This window comes from Poeciliopsis prolifica, unplaced genomic scaffold, assembly GCF_027474105.1.
Source record: "Poeciliopsis prolifica strain line A6 unplaced genomic scaffold, Auburn_PproV2 SCAFFOLD009, whole genome shotgun sequence".
Lineage (NCBI taxonomy): Eukaryota > Metazoa > Chordata > Actinopteri > Cyprinodontiformes > Poeciliidae > Poeciliopsis > Poeciliopsis prolifica.
In genome coordinates this window covers 13,114,539-13,139,171 of record NW_026562384.1, presented here as the reverse complement: position 1 = coordinate 13,139,171, position 24,633 = coordinate 13,114,539, and the positions used below count along the sequence as shown (strand labels likewise).

General features: G+C 37.8%; 1 protein-coding gene across 5 annotated transcripts in view; it reads right to left on the bottom strand.

Annotated features, from left to right (window-relative positions):
- The window catches only part of mid2 (midline 2), a 140,748-nt gene that overhangs the window by 60,597 nt on the left and 55,518 nt on the right, over positions 1–24,633 (bottom strand). For all 5 annotated transcript variants that reach the window (XM_055034328.1, XM_055034327.1, XM_055034326.1 and 2 more), the window contains one exon: positions 6,825–7,705. In XM_055034328.1, the coding sequence (XP_054890303.1) occupies positions 6,825–7,649 (825 nt within the window). In that variant the 5' untranslated portion in view covers positions 7,650–7,705. The remainder of the gene's footprint in view (positions 1–6,824; positions 7,706–24,633) is intronic.

The following is a 24,633-nucleotide window of genomic DNA, read 5'->3' as shown; positions in this document are numbered from 1 at the left end:
CAGCTATTACTAGATGATCAATAGGTTTTGACTGTAGTGTATAGGAAATATAATTGAATTAGAGTGTCTGTAACTGCATTGACACAATTTGTTTTTATTGTATTTGTCTTGTCAAGAGTCTTGATATGACATTTGTTGAAAAAGCACAACTCATTGCATACTTATTTGAAAGCTCACAGTAATTGAAGGGAAAAAAAAATCAAATGTTATTTTGTGAGCTAGATATTTGCAGAAAGTAATTCACTTTTAGTTGGCAGGAGTCAGAACAATATAGGTGTGGAAAACTGGATTCCAATAAAACAGCCCCCAGTAAGTGTGGGGCCTCGGTTCCAGCGGATATCAGCAATCAAAAAGAAATTAAACTTCAACAAAAAAGAACTGTCTGTGTTGTTTTATCATGTATAAGCGTTCAACTGTCAGCAACATGCTGATTGTGCACAGTTAAACAACAAGCTACTCCATAGAAGATATGTTATATTTTAGTATTACATCAGAAATAGAAAAGTCAATGAACCAAGGAAATATGAAAGAAAAAGTACTAAGGCTATTATGTTACAGAGTGCACTTTGATACGATCATATAGATTGCTCATCCGTGGGTGGGAGAAGTGTGTGTTAACGTCTCAGGTGACTGGTTTACCAAAATGTTTTGATAGGTGTCAAAAAGAACATACATTTTATGATGTTTGTGTTCCTAGCAGATCATTGCACTGGATCAAGCTGAGCAGTGTTACTCACTTTTACCTGTCAGCTGTTGTAATCATTGCAAGTGTGAGGATAGCAGCCTGCCGGGAGATTAATGATCCAGCAACACAAGCTGAAGACTGCTCTCACAAAATGGATATAATGGAAACACTGAATTGATGCATTTTTACACTGCTTTCACTCCTAAATATAAATGCAACTAAGATTTTCTTTGCCTAGTTTTAATGCTTTTCAAGCGTTCCAGTTACTTTCTTCATCTGTGCTATGTTAACTGAGTGGCATCCAGTGATTTGACAAATCTTTTTTACTAGTCCATGACTACGTGTAATGCATGAACCAGCGAGGTTCATTCACATCCTTTCTCACAAATTTTCCAGACTCAAATTGAATCTTTTTTCAGCACGTTATAAAGTTTGGACATTTGTGTATATATAATGTCAGAACTTTCTTGAATAGTGATCCAAAACCTATCCGCAGTGCATTGAATTTAGTGAATTTAGGCTTTGGGCCACTGCTTAATGTGGAATCTCAGCCATCTTAGATCAGCTTTATTCCAGATTATGAAATTCTAAAGGACAGTCGGTAAGATCAGGAACCACAACAATGCAGAACTTTTGAGTTCTCTGGATTTGACAAAGTGCTTCACAAGTACAAGCCACTGAGAGAGTGAAAATAAGAACACTAATGATGTTCAACTGGTGATGTGCAAAACCAATCAATCAATTTTAAACTGATAATTAGGTCACTAAAAAAATAATAGACTAAAACTGAACAAGAAGAACCGTTTTTGATACTTTTGATTCTTTTTTTTAACTTATCTAAACGTCAAAAATTCATGACAGTATTTTCTATACTTTGTCAACCTTTTAAAGGCTGCGTAGGAACCCTGAACCCATCTTGTGTGTGTGCAAAAGTAAAGCCTCTAAACATATAGCGACGCTAATGTGTGTAGGCAGAGGAATGATGCACGGAGCAAACTAAAAGCTCTGTGCTCCATCTTTGGTTTCTCCGTCAGTGTGAGCGAGAATGCTCCGTCTCACTCTGTTCTCCAGATAGAGCTTTGATTTCTGAAGGCAACATACCACTAAGCCTGCAGTCATTCCTCACATGTTCAAAATTATATCAACCGCTCTGAGACACATGCACACCTACATCTGCTCGTAGGCACTCACGCAAACCTGTAACTGCTCCTAGGTGCACATATTTGAATGCAATCACATATTTGAATGCAATCACATAAAGCTCATGCACACAGCCACAAAGGAGGGCTGCAGATCCGCCTTCACCAGCTACATGCTGCAGCAGCGTGAGTGGGTTTGTGGGTGACTGAGGGCAGAAGAGAAGGGAGGCAAAGCAAGGCAGACTGACCGGGGGCCAAATGAGGCAAAGGGAGGTGTGACAAACACACGGTGGCAGAAAGCATGTGGGCATGTGGGATGGGAGACGTTTGTCTGCTTCTATGCAAGAACAGAGGAGTGGGAGTAATGTAGTGACAGTGATGAATATAGTGGAAATGTGGTAATGATGGAAATGTAATAAAGAATATGCGGGTTTATTAGAAATAAAGAGAAAAGAGCGAATGCATTCACTCAGTGTTTGGTGCACAATCAGATCAGGTTTGCTCAGCCTTAAGCGCCAGTGAACCGGTGGTCCGCTTGCAGGTCTTAAAGTAATAAAGGTTTGTATGGCTCTGCAAGTGTGCCTCTCCCCGTGAAGATCTGCATAAGCTTGCCTCAGGATTTAGCAAAGCAGAACGAGTGTAAATACAGCAGCAGCGGAGTCAGCAGCAGCAGCAGACATGAAGCAGCCACCACACTAAAAAAGTTAGACAGAGCCTCAAGGAGCTTAGGAGGGAGGGTGGAGAGGATAAAATATGAGTAGTGAGGGGAAGGAGTGAATGAAGAAAACAACAGAAAAAAAAGGAGAAAAAGCAAGACTGGAGGCAATGAAGGAAATGAAGCGATGGAGGACAAGAGAGGATGAGGAAGGGTGGGGTAGCTGATAATATGCAGGGACTTGTTTCTGTCTTAACAGAAATTAATCCCAGGATCACTGGAAAGAGCTTTGAATTTTCTTTAGAACTTTTTATTTGCATAACATGGCTGGTTGAAGCAGGAAGACTTAGAGACCTGTCAACAAATTATGGACACATACACACCTACACACAGTCCTACTACTGTACATTGGGACAGCTGAGAATCCTAAACCATAAGGTTCATCTGTCACTCTGACTGACAGCTCTGAAATAAGCTCTTCCACTACATCAGCTCATTACCACTTGATGCTGTGACACGTACTCACTTTAAAGCCCTCTGGAGTTTGTGAGTCAGAGCAAAATGAACAGCAAGCAGCACAAAAGAGCACCAAGAACTTCTGATTTATTTGTCATTACTTCTCACATTTGCCACTTTTTTCTTAGCTCTTACTATCTCATTTCTTTTCAGATTGATTACCAATCACTTGAACACATCTGCCTGCCTATGAGACATTGAAAAACCAAAGTAATTTAAGTTCTCAGTCACAAATCAACTTCATCTCTTAGCATAACAGGACGGCAGCGAAGCAATCAGATTATGTCTGTGTTGAATTTGTTGTAATGTCATTTCAGGATAATTACTTCAGAGTTGTGGGATTTTCCATCAGGAAAATGTTTCAGTATTATCACTCTTCAAATTTCTGCCAAATTTTTTACATTAATATTACAACTTTAATGTTTTTCTTTTTACAGTATCTCAATAATATAAGTAAACCTCCTACTACACAAATATGTAGTTGAAGGAAGACAGGTACAAGGTTCTTATGAATAAAAAACTAAAACATTTGATGTGCATCTTTTTTCTGATACTAATAAATAAAGCCTTTATTTGAAGTTGTCAAAGGTTTGGTAGGAACCATTGTGAATAATCAGCATTATGAAGAGCAATAGACAGAGAAGACAGGTCAGACACAACAAGATGAAGCAGTTTAAAGCAGGTTTAGGTTATAAAATGACATCACAATCAATAAACACCTCATGGAGTTCTGTTTATATCATCATTAAAAAATTGGAAGTATAGGGCAGGACCTATAGAAACCTGCCAGTAAATGGCAATCCACTTAAACTCACAGATCAGCCAACTCAAATCTCAGAAGACGCACAGAAGCTCATGTTTACTCTGGAACAGCTCCGGTAGGACAATCTAGTGACAAGACAACTATTAGTTAACTCCACAAAGTAGCAATCAGAACTCAATAATTAAAAAAAGTAGAGGAGACTTGTATGCAACTTGCCATGAGTCGTGTAGAGGATACAACACATGTAGAAGATGATACTCCAGCTGCATGTAACATTAAACATTTTGCTGATTGGAATGGCAGCAAAATGTGATTCTACTCAGAGAGCAGAAGAAAAATGTGTCAGATTTGATGGTTTTAGAGTCTCATACTCATGCTTGCACAACTTTTTGTTCTCTTGTCACATTAAATCCCCCCAAATTACCCTGAGGTTTGTGGCAAAATATAAAAAATACATGTGTTTATGTACTTTTAAAAATAAATAAACAAATAAATTCAAAACTTGGGAGATAGTAAAATGAAAATCAGACCCAGCTATGAAAGCTCCAGTTCGCTCATCCTTAATACTGATATGCTACACTCAGTTATTTATGAATATTCATATTGATAAAAAGAATTTTAAACTTACTCTCACACACAATCAGCTTCTTGATTTTGTATAACCGACCTCCAAAAGGGGTAGTTAAGCTGCCCCCAAATTGATGCAAATGACGTTTTGATGATGCATCAGGCACTTTCAAAGAAGCAGTGATGAGATATTCTCTCCTACTCCAAATCTTTAGTGGGAGTGACTTTAATGCACTTGATTTTCTAAAAACAACCAAACAATCTTGGTAGCAGCTCATTAAAGCTACATTTATTTTACTATATCAAAGTGAAATACTAAGACAGAAGTCTCCAAAATACATAAGACTAATTCATCTGCATGTGTAAAGAGAGAATCTGCTTATCAGCTGAGTATGGGAAGAACTCGCCTTCCTACATTATGAGCTGCCATTTAGCACTTGTTGATATTTTTGCTCCTGAAACATCCGCTTCTGCCTCAGGGAAGCTTACCTTTTCCTTTAATGTGAGTAAAATCATAGTGACAGTGTGGCTGAAAGGAAACTCCAAAGTTGAAGGGTGACCAAGAAGTCAAAGATTAATCAGCATGAGTCAGGAGTCAAATAGGCGGAAGAGCAAATCTATTTTTCTAATCAGTGATAAAATAAGAAGTCAGCAAAGGACTGGAATCGGACAATTTGCAGTTTGATCAATCTTGAGTGATCACCAGATTCACAGTTGACTAATATTAGTACCATCTAGGCTGCAAGAGAGCAAGATTTTAAGCAGATAATAGGAAGGCAGGATGGAGCAGTAAAAGTGCTCTGTTTTATTCTTTGAATCTTTGAACCTCTGTCAGTCATAAAAGTAGAGAAGGAAGAAACACTTGCACTGGTATGAGTCAGAAAGTTAAAAAATAGCTCCAAATGCCACTGGTGAGTTAACTGAAGCTTTGGCTTGGATAGCTCTCCTCCTAGATTTGGGGCAGATTCAAAGTCTGGGAAGTTCAAAGCCCGAGGCTGGGCAATGTTCAAAAGAACCACAGCCAGCCAAGGAAGTTGAGGGAAAATGAGGGGAACCGCAAACAACTTACAGCAACCCATCCCTCAGCCTGCAGAGAACGAGGTGGCTAACAGCAGGGAAAATAAGCCCTGTGCTCAGAGGTGCTGAGCAAGAGTTTTGCTGACAAAACTGAAGGTGACATCTGCAGTTCTAGTTGCATCAATAATACAAGATGTGGGAGCGCATTTTCACCAAAATGAAAAAGATGCTCTGAAACGTCGGCAAGATTACAGCTGCTGTGTTCACCCCTGAAGCCCAGTGGAGTTTTGTTCCATGCTGAGCATTAACAATGTAAAAATGATCAAGATTTTATACCTCTCAAGCTGAATAATGTCAAAAGTTCTGACAATTAAACAACAGATGTGATTTTATGAGTGAAACAACCCATGTATCTCTGCCCTCAGAAGGTGTCCATTTGTGATTTTTTTCACAACACAATCCCCTTCAGTGGAAATAATTGAGCCACTTAACTTTGTCAAATAAAAACATGTAAATACTTTCTTTAGATGGAGGGACAAAGACAGAGAGGGAGAAAGAGATGCTACAAAATTAATAAGTTATAAAAAAAACGAAACAGATTCTCAAACAAATGTCTGAGCTTGTTGAAGGACCAACTCCAGCTGCAGAAAATTTTCTGAAGATTCTTGAATGAACGTTGCTTCAAAATTCTCTTACGATTACAATTATCCATGCTGCTTGAGCATCATTTCAATAATTTTTTTCCTTCCACTCGCTTAGTTATAGTACTTTGTAAATATGTAGATGATGTTCAACTTGATTATATTTTAATGTACTAAGACCCTGATCTGGTTATCCTTCCATGAACACAATTTTAAAGCCATTATGAGAACATAGATCCACTGCTTGTTCTTGTACATCTGATAAAACCAGTCAAATTTGCCTTAATACACAAATTTGTTCTGGATAACATTAGCAACACAATTTTAATGTCTTATTTTTGGTTGCTGTTTCAAAATTTTAAAGATGCATAAAGCAGTTCTTAAAAAGATATTCAAAGTCGAAGCGCAAACAAAGCCAGTCACCCATACAGAGCGTTCATACACTCTGCAAACACTAAAGATAAAAGTTGGTCGGTGCCAGCTCACTGCTTTAGGCCTTCAGTGGTGGAATTAGCTCTTGCTGTTGCCTTCCTCTGTTGTTTTTCAGCCTGATTCAGCAGTCCCGGTTTTTACATGTGAAAGCTCAGCGGCTACAGGGAATGCGGCTGTCATTATGAGGGCCCTCCCTGTTGGTCTCTATCTCTCTTTCCTCTCCCAGCAAGTAAACCATCCAAATTATCTCTTTTGATTCTCTGTTTGTGATCCGTCTGTCTTGCTTACAGAAAAAAACTGTTGTGAAAGCAAAACAATTGTGACTTACTGTACCATCCTAACACAAAGATAAAGATTGCATAATAGGGGAGGGGGTTCTGCACACTAAAGGGTATTCTGAAGGACTGACCTTGAGCTTGTCAAAGCGATCTGTGAGCGAGGACACCTGGTGGTCTCTATGACGACCCACCAACTTGCAGAGGGCACAGATAAGCTGGTCATCCACCAAGCAGTACATGTTGACCTTCTCGTTCTCGTGTTCCAGGCATGTCAGGCCCCGGAGGTGAGTGTCTGGCACCGGCTCCACCAGGCGGTGGCTGGTGAAGGGCTTTTTGTTCGGGTGTGTTGCACGCAGGCATCGGTCGCAGTACGACACCTCACACGTAACACACGTCTTAACAGCCTCGCGAGGCGGATCCTGTTCACAGAACTGGCAGCTGATCCTTGGATCCATCTTCGCCACAACAGCTGGGCTGTGGTTTGCGTTTGTGTGGTTGGCGTGATTGGTGTGGTTGGCGTGCGGGTGGGAGTGGCTGGACGTGGCTGGGCTGCCACGGGCACTTCCTCCACCTGTTCCACTGCCGCCGCCACCAATCGTTCCAGCTATCGTGCCACTAATGGTGGCGGTGTAGGGCCGCTGCGTCTGCAGCCGCCGGTTCTCAGTGGGGGAGTTGGGGCCGCTGAGGGAGGCCTTTTGAAAGCGGTCAATGATGTTTTGCAACGTCACATTGCGCTTAAGGCCCTCCAGGCCGCGGTGATTCAGCGTGATGACGTAACGACACGTGGGACACTGAAAGGCGGAGATGGACTCGAGGGGTTTGCTGGTGGAGCAATGAGACACCAGGATGCGGTGGGCACAGTTAAAGCAAAGGCTGTGGGCACAGGGCAAGAGCAGAGGATCTTCAAACAACTCCAGGCAGATCGGGCACGTCAGCTCAGACTCCAGTGTTTCCATCTTCAGTTAAACCAATCTAAAGGTGACATCAAATCCCACGGAAGCTGGCCAGTTACCTACAAAAAACAAGAGAGGAGAGATTTACTGCTAGTGTTGTTATGAAGATTAATTTTCTGGTGTCTTTATTAACTAGTTTGTAGGTTTGAATATGTTGTTTGGAATTTGTTTATGCATTACATTGATTTTCTGTTCTTCTTTGTGACTAGCAAAGAAGTGAGGACTTCGCACAGCTAACATTTGCACTTTCATGTATAGGTAAGTCCTTCTGTGGACCCAGATTATTTGTTCAAACCTTTTTTGTGTGATTCTTGTTTTAGAGCTGTATGAAAAGCAATGGCTGAACCAACAGGGAGAAAAAGGATAGAAGTTGGCACATGTTAGAAGAGAAATAAAAATCAATACAGAGGAAAACAAAAGAGAAAAGGAGAGATACGTTGTCAGCAGTCGAAGGAACAGAGACGTATAGAACATTTGCCTTTCTTTAACACCCTCTCTCTACAGATTACATATCTACAAGTGAAATCAGCTTGACTTATTGAGCAATAAGCATTTAGCTGCATGGAAAATGAAACTATCAAAAGCAAGATTACAACAACAAATTCAAACAGAGCAACTGAACAAACACAAGGTCTGAACTCAGCAGGAAAATTGATTCCACAACTTTTCCCTAAATCTCCAAGATTTCTCAGCACCTTCTAGCCTGCATATCAAGCCGCCATGCCCTCAAGGTGGCCTTAAAAATCACTGACATGTGAAATCAGTAATAACTCCTTTCCCCAACATTGCCACCTTGCTGATTTAAGGCCATGGGTGAGCAGTTTGTGGCCCTGCTCTATCTTTTAAAAGAAACCAAGCAGGCACCGTGAAACAGCAGTAATAAACCAGATGAAAGATAGTGACAATTTCATTATATTTCTAAATTAATGATAGCATCTGTCAGGCTTGTGACGAATTCACCCTTGAGTTGCTTTTCAGTTGCATAACTGAAAAACCAAAACATGTTTTAAGGTTGTGATAGAGAAGGAAAACAGATGCACAAAAAGTTGACAGGTTAAAACAAATGTTTAATTTCAGTAAGTCATCATTTAAGATGCTTTAAAATAGTCAATCAATTTTAACACTTTAAACAACCACTAAACCACTATTTTACATATTAAAGCATTTCATTTGAATGTATTATTAAATAAATATGCCCATTCACACACATTTTTGACATTCATTTATTGTTTTACTGAGTTAAATGTAGCTTTGTATTGCACATATTGTTTATTGTGCAGTTAAAATGACTTCATGTGCTGACAGGAATGCATAATCAAATTCCCAGCTTGTTTTCCACACATCTGCATTGTCCTTGTCTTCTATTTTGTTTTCCATACTGAGAAGTGATGGATTTCCTGCAGTGGCCCATTTGCAGCCCAGTGATTTCACTGAATTTCTAAACACAAATATACTCAGGAACCGGAGAAAGGAACTGCTGAAGACCAGTTTGCATAAAGACAGAAACAGAGCTGAATATGCCAAGACTCATTTGTATTAACTGAAGTCTCCTTCTGCCATACAAGAAAGAGACTCTAAACTTTAAACTGTAAGAGTGAACATGATTTGTTTATGCTTATAATGTTTTGAAAATCATGGATATATTATGGTAATAAAGGAGAAAGAGCACCGTCCTTGTGCAGATACGACTATTTGTGTTTGAAGTTGCACGGAAGCTAAAGGTCCCTGTATATTTTTTATTTTGCTGTCTTTGCAGACACACAATATCCTCCTCCAGTATTCACCTTGGCTGCATTTTATCAGATGCTTAATGTGATTGTTATCAAGAGGCTGACTCTGTTTGGCACAATGAAAGTGAAGGTTCAGGAGCCGACCTCCACTAACAGAGTCAGCATAAGGTTCGGCTCATCCCAACAAAAGGTCTAATTTGTCTGTAGTTTATCAGACAGCTGATAACCAGAGGCAGACAAAATGAAATAATCAGAGGAGTTAGATATGAAGACAGAGGCAATGTCATGTCAGCACAACCTTTCAAAGCAAGTAACTTGTGCAACACTGTATGTCCACATGAAGGTTTTAGTCGTAACACTAGAAACAACTTGTAAAATTAACTTAATTTGAACTGCATAATGTTTCTTTTTTTATTAATAAAAAATAAGTTTGCAAAGCATATTATGTGAAGACTAATGAGAGTTTTTGATAAAGGCGATATGGCTTGTCACCAAGGACATCATAAAGTGTTGGGCTTCAAGAGCAAGCACTTGTAAAATGCGTTAGTTCTGTCAGCAATGTGTCAGCAACTTTCCAATGGCTTTTTTACTCGACAGATAGTGCAACATTTTGGATACTGAATAGATAAACACAAATGCTGAGAGAGTGACAGGCAGGATCCTAAAGAAAACTCACATAAACACTGTAGGCATATTGCCATTGGCTGTTGTTTATTTTGTAATAGATCAGCAAGTTACATGTCAAAAGTTATTGTTTGTTGCAGAACAGGCTTTATGGTTGGCAGGTGTGGGTTGTATGCAATTTAAGAGAAATGGTGAATCTGGGGTGCGAGTAATCCAGGAACATCCACTGGTTGATAGAAACTTTTGCTACACAACCTAAAATAAGGATATCTAACTGATTTCAAGTATCGCAACTTTCTCTTATGCTAATTCCATAACAAATGCTAAAAAAAAATACATTGAGGTCACTATTTTTATGAGGATGACTGCAACAGCTCATCTGCATATGACTCCCATTTGAGTGACCTGTCTGCAATAAGAAGACACAAAAGTGGCATTCATTAAGTGCCACTAAACGCCAGCTCATGCAGAACATTATTAAATCAAGTGAAGTTTATTATTAGGAAAAGCTGTTTGCAACAAACAGTATATCACCAATTAAATGCGTATTGTGGGCCTATTTAATTTTTTGCTAACTAGAATTTGATCAATCTGAAAACTGCTTTCAAACAATTACACATTTTGCAGTAAATCTGTGCCAAGGAAGCTAAAGATGAATCATAACGGCCATCAGATCAACAGAGAGCAAACGACCACTTTACAGTTCCAAGGTTAACTGAATCAAGTTTTCTGGGCCTTCTGATGTTAATGTGACTGTGTTTAACGGAGCATGGTGTTATAATTAACACCAAGCTTTAACACACCATCACAGAGCCCATTAGGCTTCAGCTATGTCACCCTGGGGAAATGGTATGGGCTATGATGGGAGCCACTTAGGGGCTGAATCACAAGCCTCATGCTAGACAGAAAGTCTGCTCTGGGGTCTATGTGGCACGGACAACACTTTATAAAACTACAATATTTACAAACAAAAGCAGTGTTGTTCATTCATTTGTTGTTATAATGAGGTTTTGCCACTATGGGAAAATGTTACAGATATCATAGAGAGAAATCTAAATAGATCAATGTTTTCCTTGACATAAGGCCGACTTTTAAAGTCAGACATTTTCACACTTCCTCTCTGCATAGGCTTTCATATCCACTCCTGGTTTGCAAGACATAACCCTAGGGAATGCTCCAGAAAAGAAGATATTCATGTTGTTCTTTCTGCTGCTTTGTAATCTTGCAAATAATAAAAGCATAAAAGAAGCTGTTTATCTACAAGCTCACATTCACAGTCCCTTGGCTGTGTGTATGTATGAGTCTGAATTCACTGCTGCAATGCATGCATTCGTCACAAGCAGCGAGACTCATGAAACAAAGATGATTATCCCTGAGTAAACAATCCGCTGGCGAAAACCAAATTGTTCCCCAATGAACTTTAATCATACAGCTGCAGGCCATGAGGGGGTGGCTGATGGACACTTGATGAAGCAGGAACATTGAAACAAAGCACCACACTTTGACCTTTGGGGGAAGACTCAGTAGCTGTGACATTTTTATTTAAAATTATGACTTTCAAATCACAAATGTCATATTCCTGCAAGAAACTAAGTATAGTGTTCTAAGGCAACATGTAGGCATGTTTATCTTAGGGAACATAGAGGTATATTTTTCCCCTGTGATGGTCTGATATCCTCTAATCTCATCTCATCTAATCTAATCTAATCTAATGTAATGTAATCTAATCTTTTAAATTATCCTACTCAATTGCAAATTCTTAGAAGTTGAATAAGCTATTGTAACAAATACGTAAAACAAAGGTGACAATTTGAATATGTTAAAAGTCATTCATCTGAAATGGTCAAAAGAGGAAATCTTCAGATTTGACCTTTAAAGCTGTAATATGTAAATTTCATGAACATTATATAAATATTTAACATATTTGCTAAAATTGTCCTTATATTGCAAATGTTTGATGTTTTTCCAAGGACCAGCTGTCTCATGTAATGACATAGTGGCAGTTTTCAAAAATATATAAAATATTTTGTATCTGCCTTTTGTCTCAGTGCCAACATCTCAAATGACATTCCCATATTGCAGTCATGTGCATTTATTAGCTTAGCATGTGCAGTTTGATCAGTAAGCTTGCCACACAACCATCACAACTCTTAAAAAAGAACTACACTTTCTCCAGTGCAATGGGTTTAACAAAGCAGTAATATTTTGCAACAATTTCAACATCACTTAGTTTTACACAACAGAATGCTGATACTTCACTCCCTTGCAGCATGTTGGAAGCTTGAAACTGAAACCTCTAACATTGATTTATCTAGCCTGTAAATTGTCCATCTAATTGGGGATGAAAGAGCAAAAACGAAGCAGTAGGAAACCAGAGAGGGACACTGTGAATTCAAACCTACTGACCAGGTTGAATAAACTTTGTTTGCACTGTTAGATATTTTTCAATAAATGGCAACATACATGGCAAGATAAGAAACAGTGCGACATCAGCTGAAGTTAATCCAAAATCAGTATTAGGTAGTGCGTGATTGATGTGCATTGAAACCCACCCGATGAATTAATGCAAGCAAAAACTGAAGCACAACAAATAATATCACAAAGTGCAGATCTGGCTCAATCAGCATTTAAGACCATATGACATTATTAACATTTCCTACCTCTGATAATGCAAATGCTTTTAATTTTCCAAACTATTTCAAAACAAATATGAAATTTATCTGGGTCACTTGGCTAAGCTACTAACATGAACTACTGCGCTAGTACACAACCACAAGTACTTTACAACATTACATAACAAGGATGGAAATGGATTGTGTAGTTGGCAAGGCTACTGTGAACCCAACAGCTGAAATATACTGTAGCTCTTCACACACATTCAAGCCTACAACCGGGGATTTACTTTGAGCTCTTTGCCATAAGTCAAGAATCAGTTACAACTGACTATGACACACCATGGTTACAATAAACAGCCTCCACATTTTACTGTCCGATTCTGGGTGTGTATAGCATATCAGTCCTCTGGCACAACAGCCCCCCATGCAATCCCTCCATCTGTATTCACAGTGCTCTTTACAAGTGCAAGGAGTAGCGTTAATCTATCTGTGGTAGTTGAGTCCATCCATCACACTGGAAGCCGCAAATGATAGCCTTATTTTAGTAAAGGAGCAGAAGCAGAAAATCACATGACTGAGCTTTTGGAGAATACAGAAACGAAAAAAAAAAATCTAGCAGCAGGAGTGTGGTGGGAAACTTTAGAAAGAACACATGAAGAGTGCTGTTGTTATCTAAATATAAACCAAACTTTGAGACAAACTTCCCCTTTCCTCTTGAGACACCAGAGAAAAAGGCCTTTATAATCTTTAAAGAGAAGATTCTAATTATTATTTTTTTAATCCATCGCTCTATGTCTCTATCTAGCTATAATGTGGTTGTGTAAGTTAGTTGGTGAATGCTGTGGCAAACCTAAAGAGCTTTGTGTCTGAATTAAGACATCTCAGAAAAGGTAATTTCCACAAAATAGAGCAGAAGAATGCTTTTGTCTCGTTTGACTCCATAAATCAGCTACAAACAAAAGTGATAAACAGACAATATGAAAACTCTCAGATAATAAAGTTTAACTGTATTTTTACTAGACACTGATTACTTTAGGAACACAGGAAATTGTATTCACCTGTGGAAACATTGTATAGTAGCTCACCTTTGAAACTAAAGACAGAGTAAAGATAAAGTCATCAAGAGACTTTTAACACTGTTTAACAAAGTTTTAAAATGAGGCAGCACACAAAGTGCACAGGAAGACAAATGAGCAGCCGAGACAGCAGAGACCAAGCTAAAAGCGATTTCTCTGCTACCAGCCTGTGTTTTTTTTACAATTTCTCACCTAGTATAGTCTAGTTAAACATGACTTTGTGGCACAGCTTCTCTCCTGAACTATTTATTTTTTTATTTTTTTACAAATTGAGTAACGGTCACTGGAGTGCACCTTAAACCAGAGTGACAGAAACCTTCAACCTATGTGTGTAAACTAAATTGTGCGTGTTTAACTCCAACTTCTATACTTGAGAAGAAGACAGGAGAATAAAAGCTTGCAGCATCTAAAGTCTTTGTAACAACAGAAGTATGTTAATGAAATAGAAGAAGGGTGTTCCTGAAATTATAATCAGAGATTATGACAGAGTTCCACTCAGCCGGATAGGACACAAAATTTCATTACCAAATCAAAGACGAAGCTTAAAAAAGAAGTTCTTGTTAAAAAGGCGTACCCCACTGAGCCATTTTGGTATCTTTCTGTCAACATAGCAGATCTCTGGATCGCTTAAACAGATTTAATGGTGGAGAAGGTTGAGCAATAAAGAAGCTTCTGAAGGAGCTTAATATGAGAAACATGTGTGAGTGCCACTCAGAAGTCCTTTGAAATTGGCATTGAAACATTCTCTTCACACACTCTGAATTTATTTAGTATTTAAATTTATTTACTGATTAAAAAAAGAACTTACAAATGTTAACTTAAACATGTCCAACATTGCAGACATGTTTTTTAGGCTCTAACACACAGAAGAGGAGATGGTGTTTAAGAAAGAACAAGAATATCTACACCAATATTAACATACATAACATAAACATATCACCAATTCCAAGGTTCCTATTTTTAAAAAAGTCAACCTAGAAATATATTTCAGAAAGTTTTTGACATAACCACACATTACATTTGAAATCTTTGGAAGGAACATAAAAACATCTGAACTTATTAGTATGTTACTCTGTCCCCTTTCCATTTAGTTTCCAATCCTCACAATGTTTTAATCAGTACATGGACATTTTGTTCTTACTTTCTTGACAGTGTAGACTTTGCAAATTTAAAACAAACTTCCCCTACAATAGTGTTGGGTAATTTTGCTTCAAAGAAGCAGTAAATACTCAAATAAATTTGCAACAAATTGTTGCTTTTTTCAGAAATAACTGAGCCTACGAATAACCTATTAACACCAGGGATGCTTCATTCAGTGTGGATAAAAATGTCGCCTTTCTAACTTAACGCCATTCTGGAGTAGCACAATGGTTGTTAGCTGTCAGCTGATTCTGCAGGTTAAACAAAGCCACATGCTGTTCAGCTGTCAAGCCTGCAGTCTCTGACCTCAATCTGCTGTGGTTTCATTGTCATTCAGATTTCACCAGCATCTTCTCATCAGGTAAAAGGTTAAATATGCTGAAAACAAATTAAAAAGATTTCTTGCCTTGCTTGTTCAACAGAAACGTCATTAATTATTCACTTGGTTGGAAAAAACGAACCAAGTGGCACAATATGGTGCTTTGTTATCTGTATTTGTATCTTAAAGTGGATTTCTCACTGAAACAAGGAGCTTCCATTCATGCATTAATGGCTCCACCAAACATTGCAGCTGTAACCAACACGTCTCCAGAGAAAGAGGCTCACTTGTTTCTACAATGTTTAACCACCTAGACACATCCTGATTCAATAGGTACTCATAAGGGTTCATTTAAGCAGCCTTATGTATAACTGCTGTATGAATGTTTTCAGAATCAACAAAATTTCTAAGCACTCTTCCTACGGTTTTAATACCGCAGCTGAGGGTTTAGACCAAACAGAAGCGACACATTGTTTGAATGGAATCACTGGAATCCAGTGTCATTACTGGACTGAATGCTTGACATTTCTCTCTGCTGACATTTGGATGGCAATTCATTTAAACCAGTGGGGTTGAAAATACCAAAAAGATTTTTGCAGCAGAGTTGTGCCACACACAAAGAGTCTATAGTAATTTAAAGCGCAGCAAGATGGAAGTTGAGAAAACAATTAGCATACAAAACTTTAATATAAAGTGGAACAAAAATGTGGGCATAATTACACACTCTGATGTAGCTTGTGATTTAATGTTTATTTATGGGATAAAGTAACAGTTTAGTCCATGATAAATGAGTTAGGCTTCCTTTGGTCACCACCTCTATTCCTAATATTTTCCTCCATAGTTTTCTTTCCTCTTCCTCTGTTCTCAATCTTTTTCCCTCCAGTGGATCAGTCTTTCCTATCTGCCACAGATTTCCGAGAAGGCTGGTTTCAGAAATTCCTATTCATAGAATGTAAACGCTTCTGCAGACAAGCTGGTGTTTCCATTTCACTTTTAACACAAATGAGAGTATTGGCTGAATGCTTAACCCTCTCGTCACTGTTTCAGGGGAAACTGGGATTCTAAATAAGATTTTAAAAGAATACACGGAACAATGTCACAGAATTCACACCTCTCTTGAACTTTTTCACATTTTTCAAAGTTATAGAAGCATCTGTGTTTTACAAGGATTTTAGCGAGGAAGTAGAAGGAAATGGGTACAGGGTTCTTACAAATAAACAAATTAAAGCTTTTGCTTTTTAATAAAATGATAAACATCACGCTCTTTTGTAGCTAGAAGTTCTTTGAAGTATGTCTCTTCTTGCCTTGTCCATCTGGAGATTGATATATTTGCACCTTCATCCCAAAATCACTGACACTCAGGCAAATTGGATGGAGACAATCTCTGAATAGCAATATTCAAATTCTGTTGGATTTCAGCCTCGAGTGGACAGCACCAATCTAACTCATGAACATGCCTTAATATAATAACTCATAGCTGGTTGGATGTTTTGGTTTGCAATGTTGTTGGAAAGTGAACCTCCATCCCATCAACAAGTCTCTAGCAGTTTTTAACAAAGTTTCTTCCAAGATTACAGAGTATTTAGCTCAATTCAATTTCCCATGCATGATAATCATATTGAGCCACAGCATGATGCTGCTGCCACCACATTTGATATCGGGGATAGTCGTGAAATGTTCGGGCTGATATATGGTGTTAGTTTTCGGCCGCACGTAGCATGTAAACCAGAAAGTTCAGTCTTAAACCTTGACGATGAACTTCTTTGACATTCTCCTTACATTGTTTAAATCAAAGGCTAAAAGCTATTTTATTTGGCTGGTTTTCTTCTTTCTATACTATTAATACACCCCTAAAATGAAGTGCATGTCCGAACAATGGTTGATTCTCTGAAGACTTTTGCACCAAATTTTATTAACACATATTTAGAGCAAATGAAGCTTCTGAAATTTTATTTGTAAGAGTCTTTGAAACACAATCGATGTCCTTCCTCTTTCAAAGTATTTGCTACACACAAAATCTTAATTTTGTGTATGCGTATTGAACATGTGGTTGTGACATGAAAAAAAGATGGGAAAGTAGAGATAGCTTGAAAACTTTTCAAGCCAATGTTATGTGAGAATCTTGTGTCAACAACATCCCAGATCCTTTAAATCATTAGATGTTGACCTAAAACCCCTCAACCTTTAGGATACACAGGTTGGTTGTTTTTCACACTACATTTATCTTTAGGGTTTGAATAGCTGTGTTTAAAAAAAATAATTAAAGATGTATTGAATTGATTTAATTTCATGGACGCAAATACACATTGCTTCAAAATAAAATCAAATAATTTTGACAAGACTGAGCCCTTTTACACGGTGCAGGAGACAGTATTGTTTCTCTGCTCATCTGTAGCGCTGATGAAGGCTCCGCCATGTGTGAAGGACATTTGCTGATGCAAGACAATGGAAAATAAAATAAGCAATCAATTCTTGTCTAGCTTATGGCCAAATCAGAGTTGCTAATTAGCTATATGCATTTATACATGAAAACAGAGCAAAATTTAATTTCAACAGAGTTGTGACAGTGAATAGAATGCACCTCCTCTCAGTTCCCATCGACTTAATACTTCTGTCTGTTAGCAGCTTGACAGCCTGTGGGTAATAAAGTTAATACTGTCACTGGGTGTCTCGTCAGCTCTGTGCGGTTCTGTTCCTGCGGTGGAGCGCCTTATCAGGCCTCAACAGAACACTATGCCCCGGCCTCACTTCGTGCAGCTTCCATTATTCATGTGCTTTTGCCCAGGTGAGAACAAAGTCGGGATCAGAAGTTGGCAGAACGGCTTATGAGACATTTAGACGCAGCCGTGCATGCTGGGGTGAACAAGGGATGAACAGAGGGGGGAATAAAGTAGAGCTAACATGTACCAAAGCAAATTATCTGTAAAGAGGCTTCAAATTTATTTATACTTTCAACCCTGTTTCTGTCTGTCAGCCTCATTACAGTCTGAGGTCAAGTGGACAAAAACAAGTGATTACAGACTTTCTTTACAAATTAAACAAAAAAAGAGCAAACGTACATGTGGTTTATTAACAACTGTAGCTAAATATCCGTAAGGAAATTAGAAAAATGGATGCACAGAGAAATGTCGTAAACCAATTGTGCCCTTATTTACTATCCTATTTCTATAAAAAATAGTTTAAAGCTATAAAAAATCTTGATGTGATACATAAAATAAATTCTCTCTATATAAATCTATAAATAGTTTGTTTATTTTCAGTTCTTTTATGGTGCAGAGGACTAAAAAAATTGTTTCTCTTTTATATGGGACAATTAACTTAACTCTACATAATTGCCACTGTAAAAGATATAGTTTGTTAAATACTCCATGTGTGATGGCCGCGACAGACATTGTGACGTTCTACAAACAAACACTGCAATTAGTCTGGTTTTTGTCATTTGTTAATATTAGGAGCACATATTATGTTCAAGTTTAAGAGGCCAACACCAAAAAACAAACAACTATTTTCCACACAAAGAACCACACATAAAAGTCCTGCAGTGGAGAAACTGTTTCTGTGTAAAAAGGATTTAAAAGGTGGGTTTCTCTCAGAGTGAGTTATAGAATTACTTAAAAGTGAAAGATTAAGGCTTTCAGTAGATAACATGAGGGTTAAACAGAATACAGTGAATTTGTCCTGTTTTGTCCTTTTGAGTTTTCAATTTCTCATTGAACACATTGGATTTGGAAATATTGGTGACTACTGTTACAGTTCTATCTGTGCTAATCTTAAAAAGCTTTTCAGTTTCAAAACAAATCTAATCATTTCTCTTGTCTTGCAAAAGGCTTTACAATTTTCTCTCACATTGAAGTATAAATAGTTCAGGATCGCTGATTAGACCAAGGCTATAAAATGTTGTTCTTACACTCTGAATATGACTTTCTAAAGAGAAATCAGCAATAATCTTACAAATACATTGTATGAACTGGTCAATATTTTAGCAGGAAATTATTAACCATTAATTTTTGTTCTGCATATATAATAGAGTTGAACCAGTTTTATTCATCCATTCAGTGATGCAGTATTTGTGGTAGATATTTACTCTAATATATTTGCAGTTCTGTCTGATGAAAGACAACATGGACAAAAAGGATTCTTTTTTTTTTACCCAAGGGCAGCTCTAAACTGGAATATGAGAACACTATCACCAAGCAACAGGCATCTTGTACTTCTTTTCTCACGTTCTTCACTTTTTATTCTGAGATCAACATATTTTCTAAGCAAATGTTCTTTGACTTGACTAATTTTTTCTTAAGAGTCCCAAATACTGTGGATCAAACTGTTCTCTACTTTCACACATGAAGCTAAAAATTTGTTTGAAAAAAGCTAAACAAATGAGCTAAAAAAGTTCATCCAGCAAAACTTAGGTAACGTACTTCCTCCCAGAAAAAAAAAAATAAATAAAAACAAAAACTTCTTTACTGATACTTGACACCAGTGTAGCCTCATTTTTCCATCCTATTAATACATTTCACATAAGAGCACTGGAGCATGGTGCCAAGTTGATGGCATACCTGTACCTGAAATTTTCTATAAATATGCAAATGTGCTCCAAGTTATCTGAGAAAGCATTTTACACAATGCATAAACAGTACACTCTGCTAACTAACAAAGGGCCTCTTGGAAAGAAATTGTATTTTCACTTCCTGTACATGTACAGTATGAAGTGTTTACCAGTCATAAGACAAATTTTTGATGTTGGAAGACCAACAAGAAATTCATAAAAATGTTTGAATCTTGATGAAAAAAAGAAGAAGAAGAAGAAAAAAAAGAAAACAGATAATGGTTAACCACTATCAAATATGGTGGCTTTAGCCATTGCTGTTGATTTGCAACAAAAATGTTCCATGTTCAAACACTGGACTGTGGATCCGTTAGCTTGGAGATACTTTACATGTTAGGATTCTCTTCACGTCCTTCAAAAATATGAACAGCTATTGTCCTGTTTGTTTGTAACTCTGTGATTTACTGGTGACCTATCCAGGGGCGAACCCTTCAGCACAATGAGACAGGCGCCAGTCCCTGGTGACCCCGAAGGATAAGGAGGTAAAGTTGGATGCTGAAGCTGAATTAGTGAATAACAGGATGGTGGACATGATTAGGGTTTCACAGGTATTAATGTTTTGTATAAGAAATACCTCAATTTGCTATCTTTGCCCAAAACGAACATCTCAGGGTTTGTTTTTTTTGGGGAATAGTTGTGTTTTTCTGAATTTTACCTAATCCACATAGTTTCCTAAATCTCTTTACAGCAGCAACTGGGGTTCAGTCTGTCAAACAGTCCAGTCTTCGAGGTTAGGGAAGCAACATTACACAACAGATAGGAACGATAACACAAATTAAAGACTTGTCAGTCGTCTCGACTGAATCACCCACAATATCAAAGCACAGAGACACTAACCTTGTTTTGTGGATGACTGTCTTAATCTCACCTTCCCTTTTCACAGGAGACAGAGAAAGAATAATAGTGTGAAATGAGAAAATAAATAGATTATTTATCAAGTTAAATCCTGGATGAATTTTCCTATTCTGCTGGGTGCTTTTGGTGAAAACGCCTCAAGCTGCATGTTGTGTGGGACGTTCGTGACCATGAGTAAAGGGACATATCTACAAAGCAGCCCTGATTCACGCTGGGTTAAAATCTGCACCATTTCTATCCAAAAAATCTATTTACCAGTTCAGCTTTAGTAGATGGTACCATTAATAAAGCATGAGGCCTTCATAAGGTGTTACTAGGCCATTCGGTTATTCACTGTGGCTGGCTGTCCAGTAGAAAAAAACAACAACTTAAAAATACAGAGGTAAAGCAAAAGGAGGTCAAGAGAAATCGGCTACAAAATATAGATCATGCTCTGGGAAAGTGGAGTGGGAAGAAAAGGTGGGAGACTTCGGCATCAGTGTGTCCCCAGGGAGGGGGTTCCTGTCCTCTATCTCGCTCTGCAAAGTCAGAGCCTTTCTATTTATACATCGCTGTAATGTTTGGCATTTCCTTCAACGGGGGAGGTTATGGCCATTGTTTTCTTTGGCTTCTGTTCGATTGGCTCCATGTGCTGAAATGTCAGCAGCTTGTGGCTCTATTTGCTCGATTAGCTTTATTTATCAGTGAGAAAATATTGTTTGTTCTTTCTTATGATGGGAAATCTTGTCTGTGGTGAAGCAAAGAGTGGATTCAGGGATTTGGGCAAGAGCCAATGAGCTCAAATAGGAATTTGATGAACTGAGCTACCCCCTCCATCTGTTGTAGGATGCTAATATACAACATGCTACAGGTAACAGCACAATTATTACAGTATGTGACAGATCTGAGTTTGCTTATGGCAACTGCAGCAAACATAAAGCTGTAATTGTAACATACAATAGTAAGCTAATCTGCAGTGCCAAGCTGTACCTCTTCTTTTAAGCAGCAAAAAAACATTACTGTTGTAATGAGCCAATTCTTTATAAACCCAGAAAAAAAGAAAAACAAAAAGGTAATAAGGCAATTATGCTCTTTGCCAGCCAAAGTTTATGTATTTTTTGTTATTATTGAAACCCATTAGCATATAATAATTCTCACAAAGTAGTTCTAAAGGCCCTTAAAGGGCAACAAGGAGAGGAGACTTAGTTGCAGGAGAGCATAAATGTGTAACATTGCTAAACATTGATATAGAAGTCAAACAAGTGGAGGGATAAATTTAAGGATTATAGACCAATTAAAAGGAAGAAGAGACTACCTCCTGGCATCATCTTAGATCAATTCATCTGATTTTGAAACAGTATTAGAGACCATCATTATGTTGTCTCGAGGGACAACTCCAGGTAGACTTATGGTGTCTGGATCTGTATTTCTTTCTGTCCAGACAATGCACAGATGTGTCACACATGGTTCTACTCAAGCTGAGAAAGCTTCAAAGCTATAAAGGTCACCATATGTGCCTTTTGTATGAACTATAGTCAGCTGAGCGCACAGCATTAGGACACAAAACAGACAGGAAAAATATTTCCAAAAGTCTGAAAAGTGCTATGCAGTCCAAAAAGACAGATGATTAATTTATAAGAAGGCAACTAGGGAAGCATCTATGCCTCTTTCACATTTTTGAGCTATTTCAACTGCAAACTTTAATGTATTTTGTGTGATACTTTGTCCAAAGTAGGGAATATTTGTGAAGTAAAAAAAAAAAAGACATAATTTTCAAATGGTTAAAATAAAGTTTAAAACTTTGCATTTCATTTGTGTTCAGTTTTCTAACAGTTTCACAAATTTGGTGACTGAATTTCTCCTCAAACTTCTTTATAAAAAAAAAATAACTCAAGCTCAGTAAAATTAGATCAAAAGCAACAATGAACAGCAATTTTAGGTTTTTCACCTGATTCTAAATTGGATTTAGTTCTGGACATCGATTGGTCCATTTTGACATAGAAGTGCTGATTAGCCATTCCTCTGCTCCAGTTTCAAGAGTTTGCAATACCTAACAGTTTCTCACCATGTTAATGGTGAGGTTTACTCTCACAGTTTAGTTGTGGTTGACTGCTACTCCTCCAGAGTTTGGGTGAATGCAAGGATTGGACTATGCTTCATGAAATCTTCAGATCGCAGGATATTGTTTAATACTCTTCTACAACTTTTTCCATTTTTATGAAAACTTCACTTCTCTTTTTTGAGTCACTTTTAACTTTTTCCTTTATTTCTTGGACAGTATTACTCAAAAAAATAATCTCAGACTAAGCAGCATTTTAAAAATGATAGGGATCAGATATTTCTCCCGCAAGTGGCAAAGCTGTTCTTGCTGACCCACAACATAATAATAATCACACATTCCTGACATCTGCTCAGAAATGCATGAGGAAAAAGTGCAATACAAAGAGGCTAATTTGTTCATTTGTACCTTCAAGTGCTTGTCTTATTAGTAATTAATGGTGATTTTTATCTTAAATCGACATCTACGTTTTCTTAGAACAGCTGTATTTATGCCGAGATTAACTTATAAGGTGTTGCATTTAAGTATTTTTAACACCACAATATGCTACACATATTGTGTAAACTAAATATGCTGCACATATTGTGTAAAACAGTAAATGAAAGTCAGTATAAAAAACAAATTTTGTTGGGCATAAAATCTCCAAAATATTCTGGGATACGTGGGAAAACAAACAAACAAACAAGCACACACATATTTAGTATTGTCAGTGTGGCCCTGCAACTGAGGTCAACACAAATCAATAGCTAGTTAGTTTAACAATAGCTGCCCGGCCTTGCCTAGATTTTAAAAATAGCTGTTCCCCGGGGCTGAGCAAAACCAAAGAGTATAATGGTGAAGGTCAACAATGTTTACTGCCTCATCAGTACTGACCTGAGATGATCTAAAGACTTAAAAGCCAAATAAACTCACTGCAGTCCAGCCACAGGAAGATAGATTTATTCTCCAACAGGCAGGTTCAACTGATTTGTTAAATTCACAATCCATCTTCATGGAAAAAGTGAAGCATAGTTGAAGAACGTCATATTTTAGCTGGCTGACAGAAATAAAATATAACCTCCTCCAGGAATTATAAAACAACACAGAAGAGGATCTCATGAGAATATCAGAACGTCATATTTTTGGAAGAAGAAGACGGTGAGGTGCAACCAACAGAAAGGCCTCTGGGTATGGTATGAAAACTTTATCCCTGACTCCTGGTGGATTGGAGCTGAGAAATGTTTTCACTTTACTGGCTTCCACTGCTGCAGTCATGGGAAAACTAAAGCGTCCTGTATTGTCTTTATAGTCATGTAAAAAAATAGGTGCACCCTATAATTCAGTAACTTCACGAACTACATTCGGAAGCAAAAACTTGAGGTAGTTGTTCTCTTTTGGACTTTATCAGTCTCATGTTTCAGAGTAATCCTGGTCCAACCTTCTTTACAACATTGCTGGAGTTCATTAAGTTTTGACGGTCTTCAATGATCCATTTATCTTTTGCTATCCCAAGTCCCACCCCAGAATTTTAATAAGGTAATGACAGCTTTTGACAGACTGCCCCAGGACAGCTGAGGCTACAATCCGGTAGCTTCTCACCGTCAGCGTGCAAATGTGTGTGTGACGGAGTGAATAACTATATGCAGTGTTAAGCACATGATAAAGTTTTCCTGAGCACTGACTTTGTGGTAAACCAGTTGGGATAACTAGACCCGAGAAGACTGCCAGCAGTCTCAAATTGTTTCCACCTATGAATAATTGTTAGAACAGATTATTGACTTCAGATAATTTTAATAGACACTTACTATTCTTAGTAGTTAGAGAACAATTACTTCTGTAAGGCTACAATATCTGTTAAGCCACATCTAGGTTCTCCAGACCAGCAATCCACCAAGATTGCGTGTAAGGAGATGATCATAATTCCTGATGTTCACTTTATTAAGGAGTTTTAATTATCACCATTTACTGCTACATTTCTCATCGAATATTATGGGAGCAAAGTCTG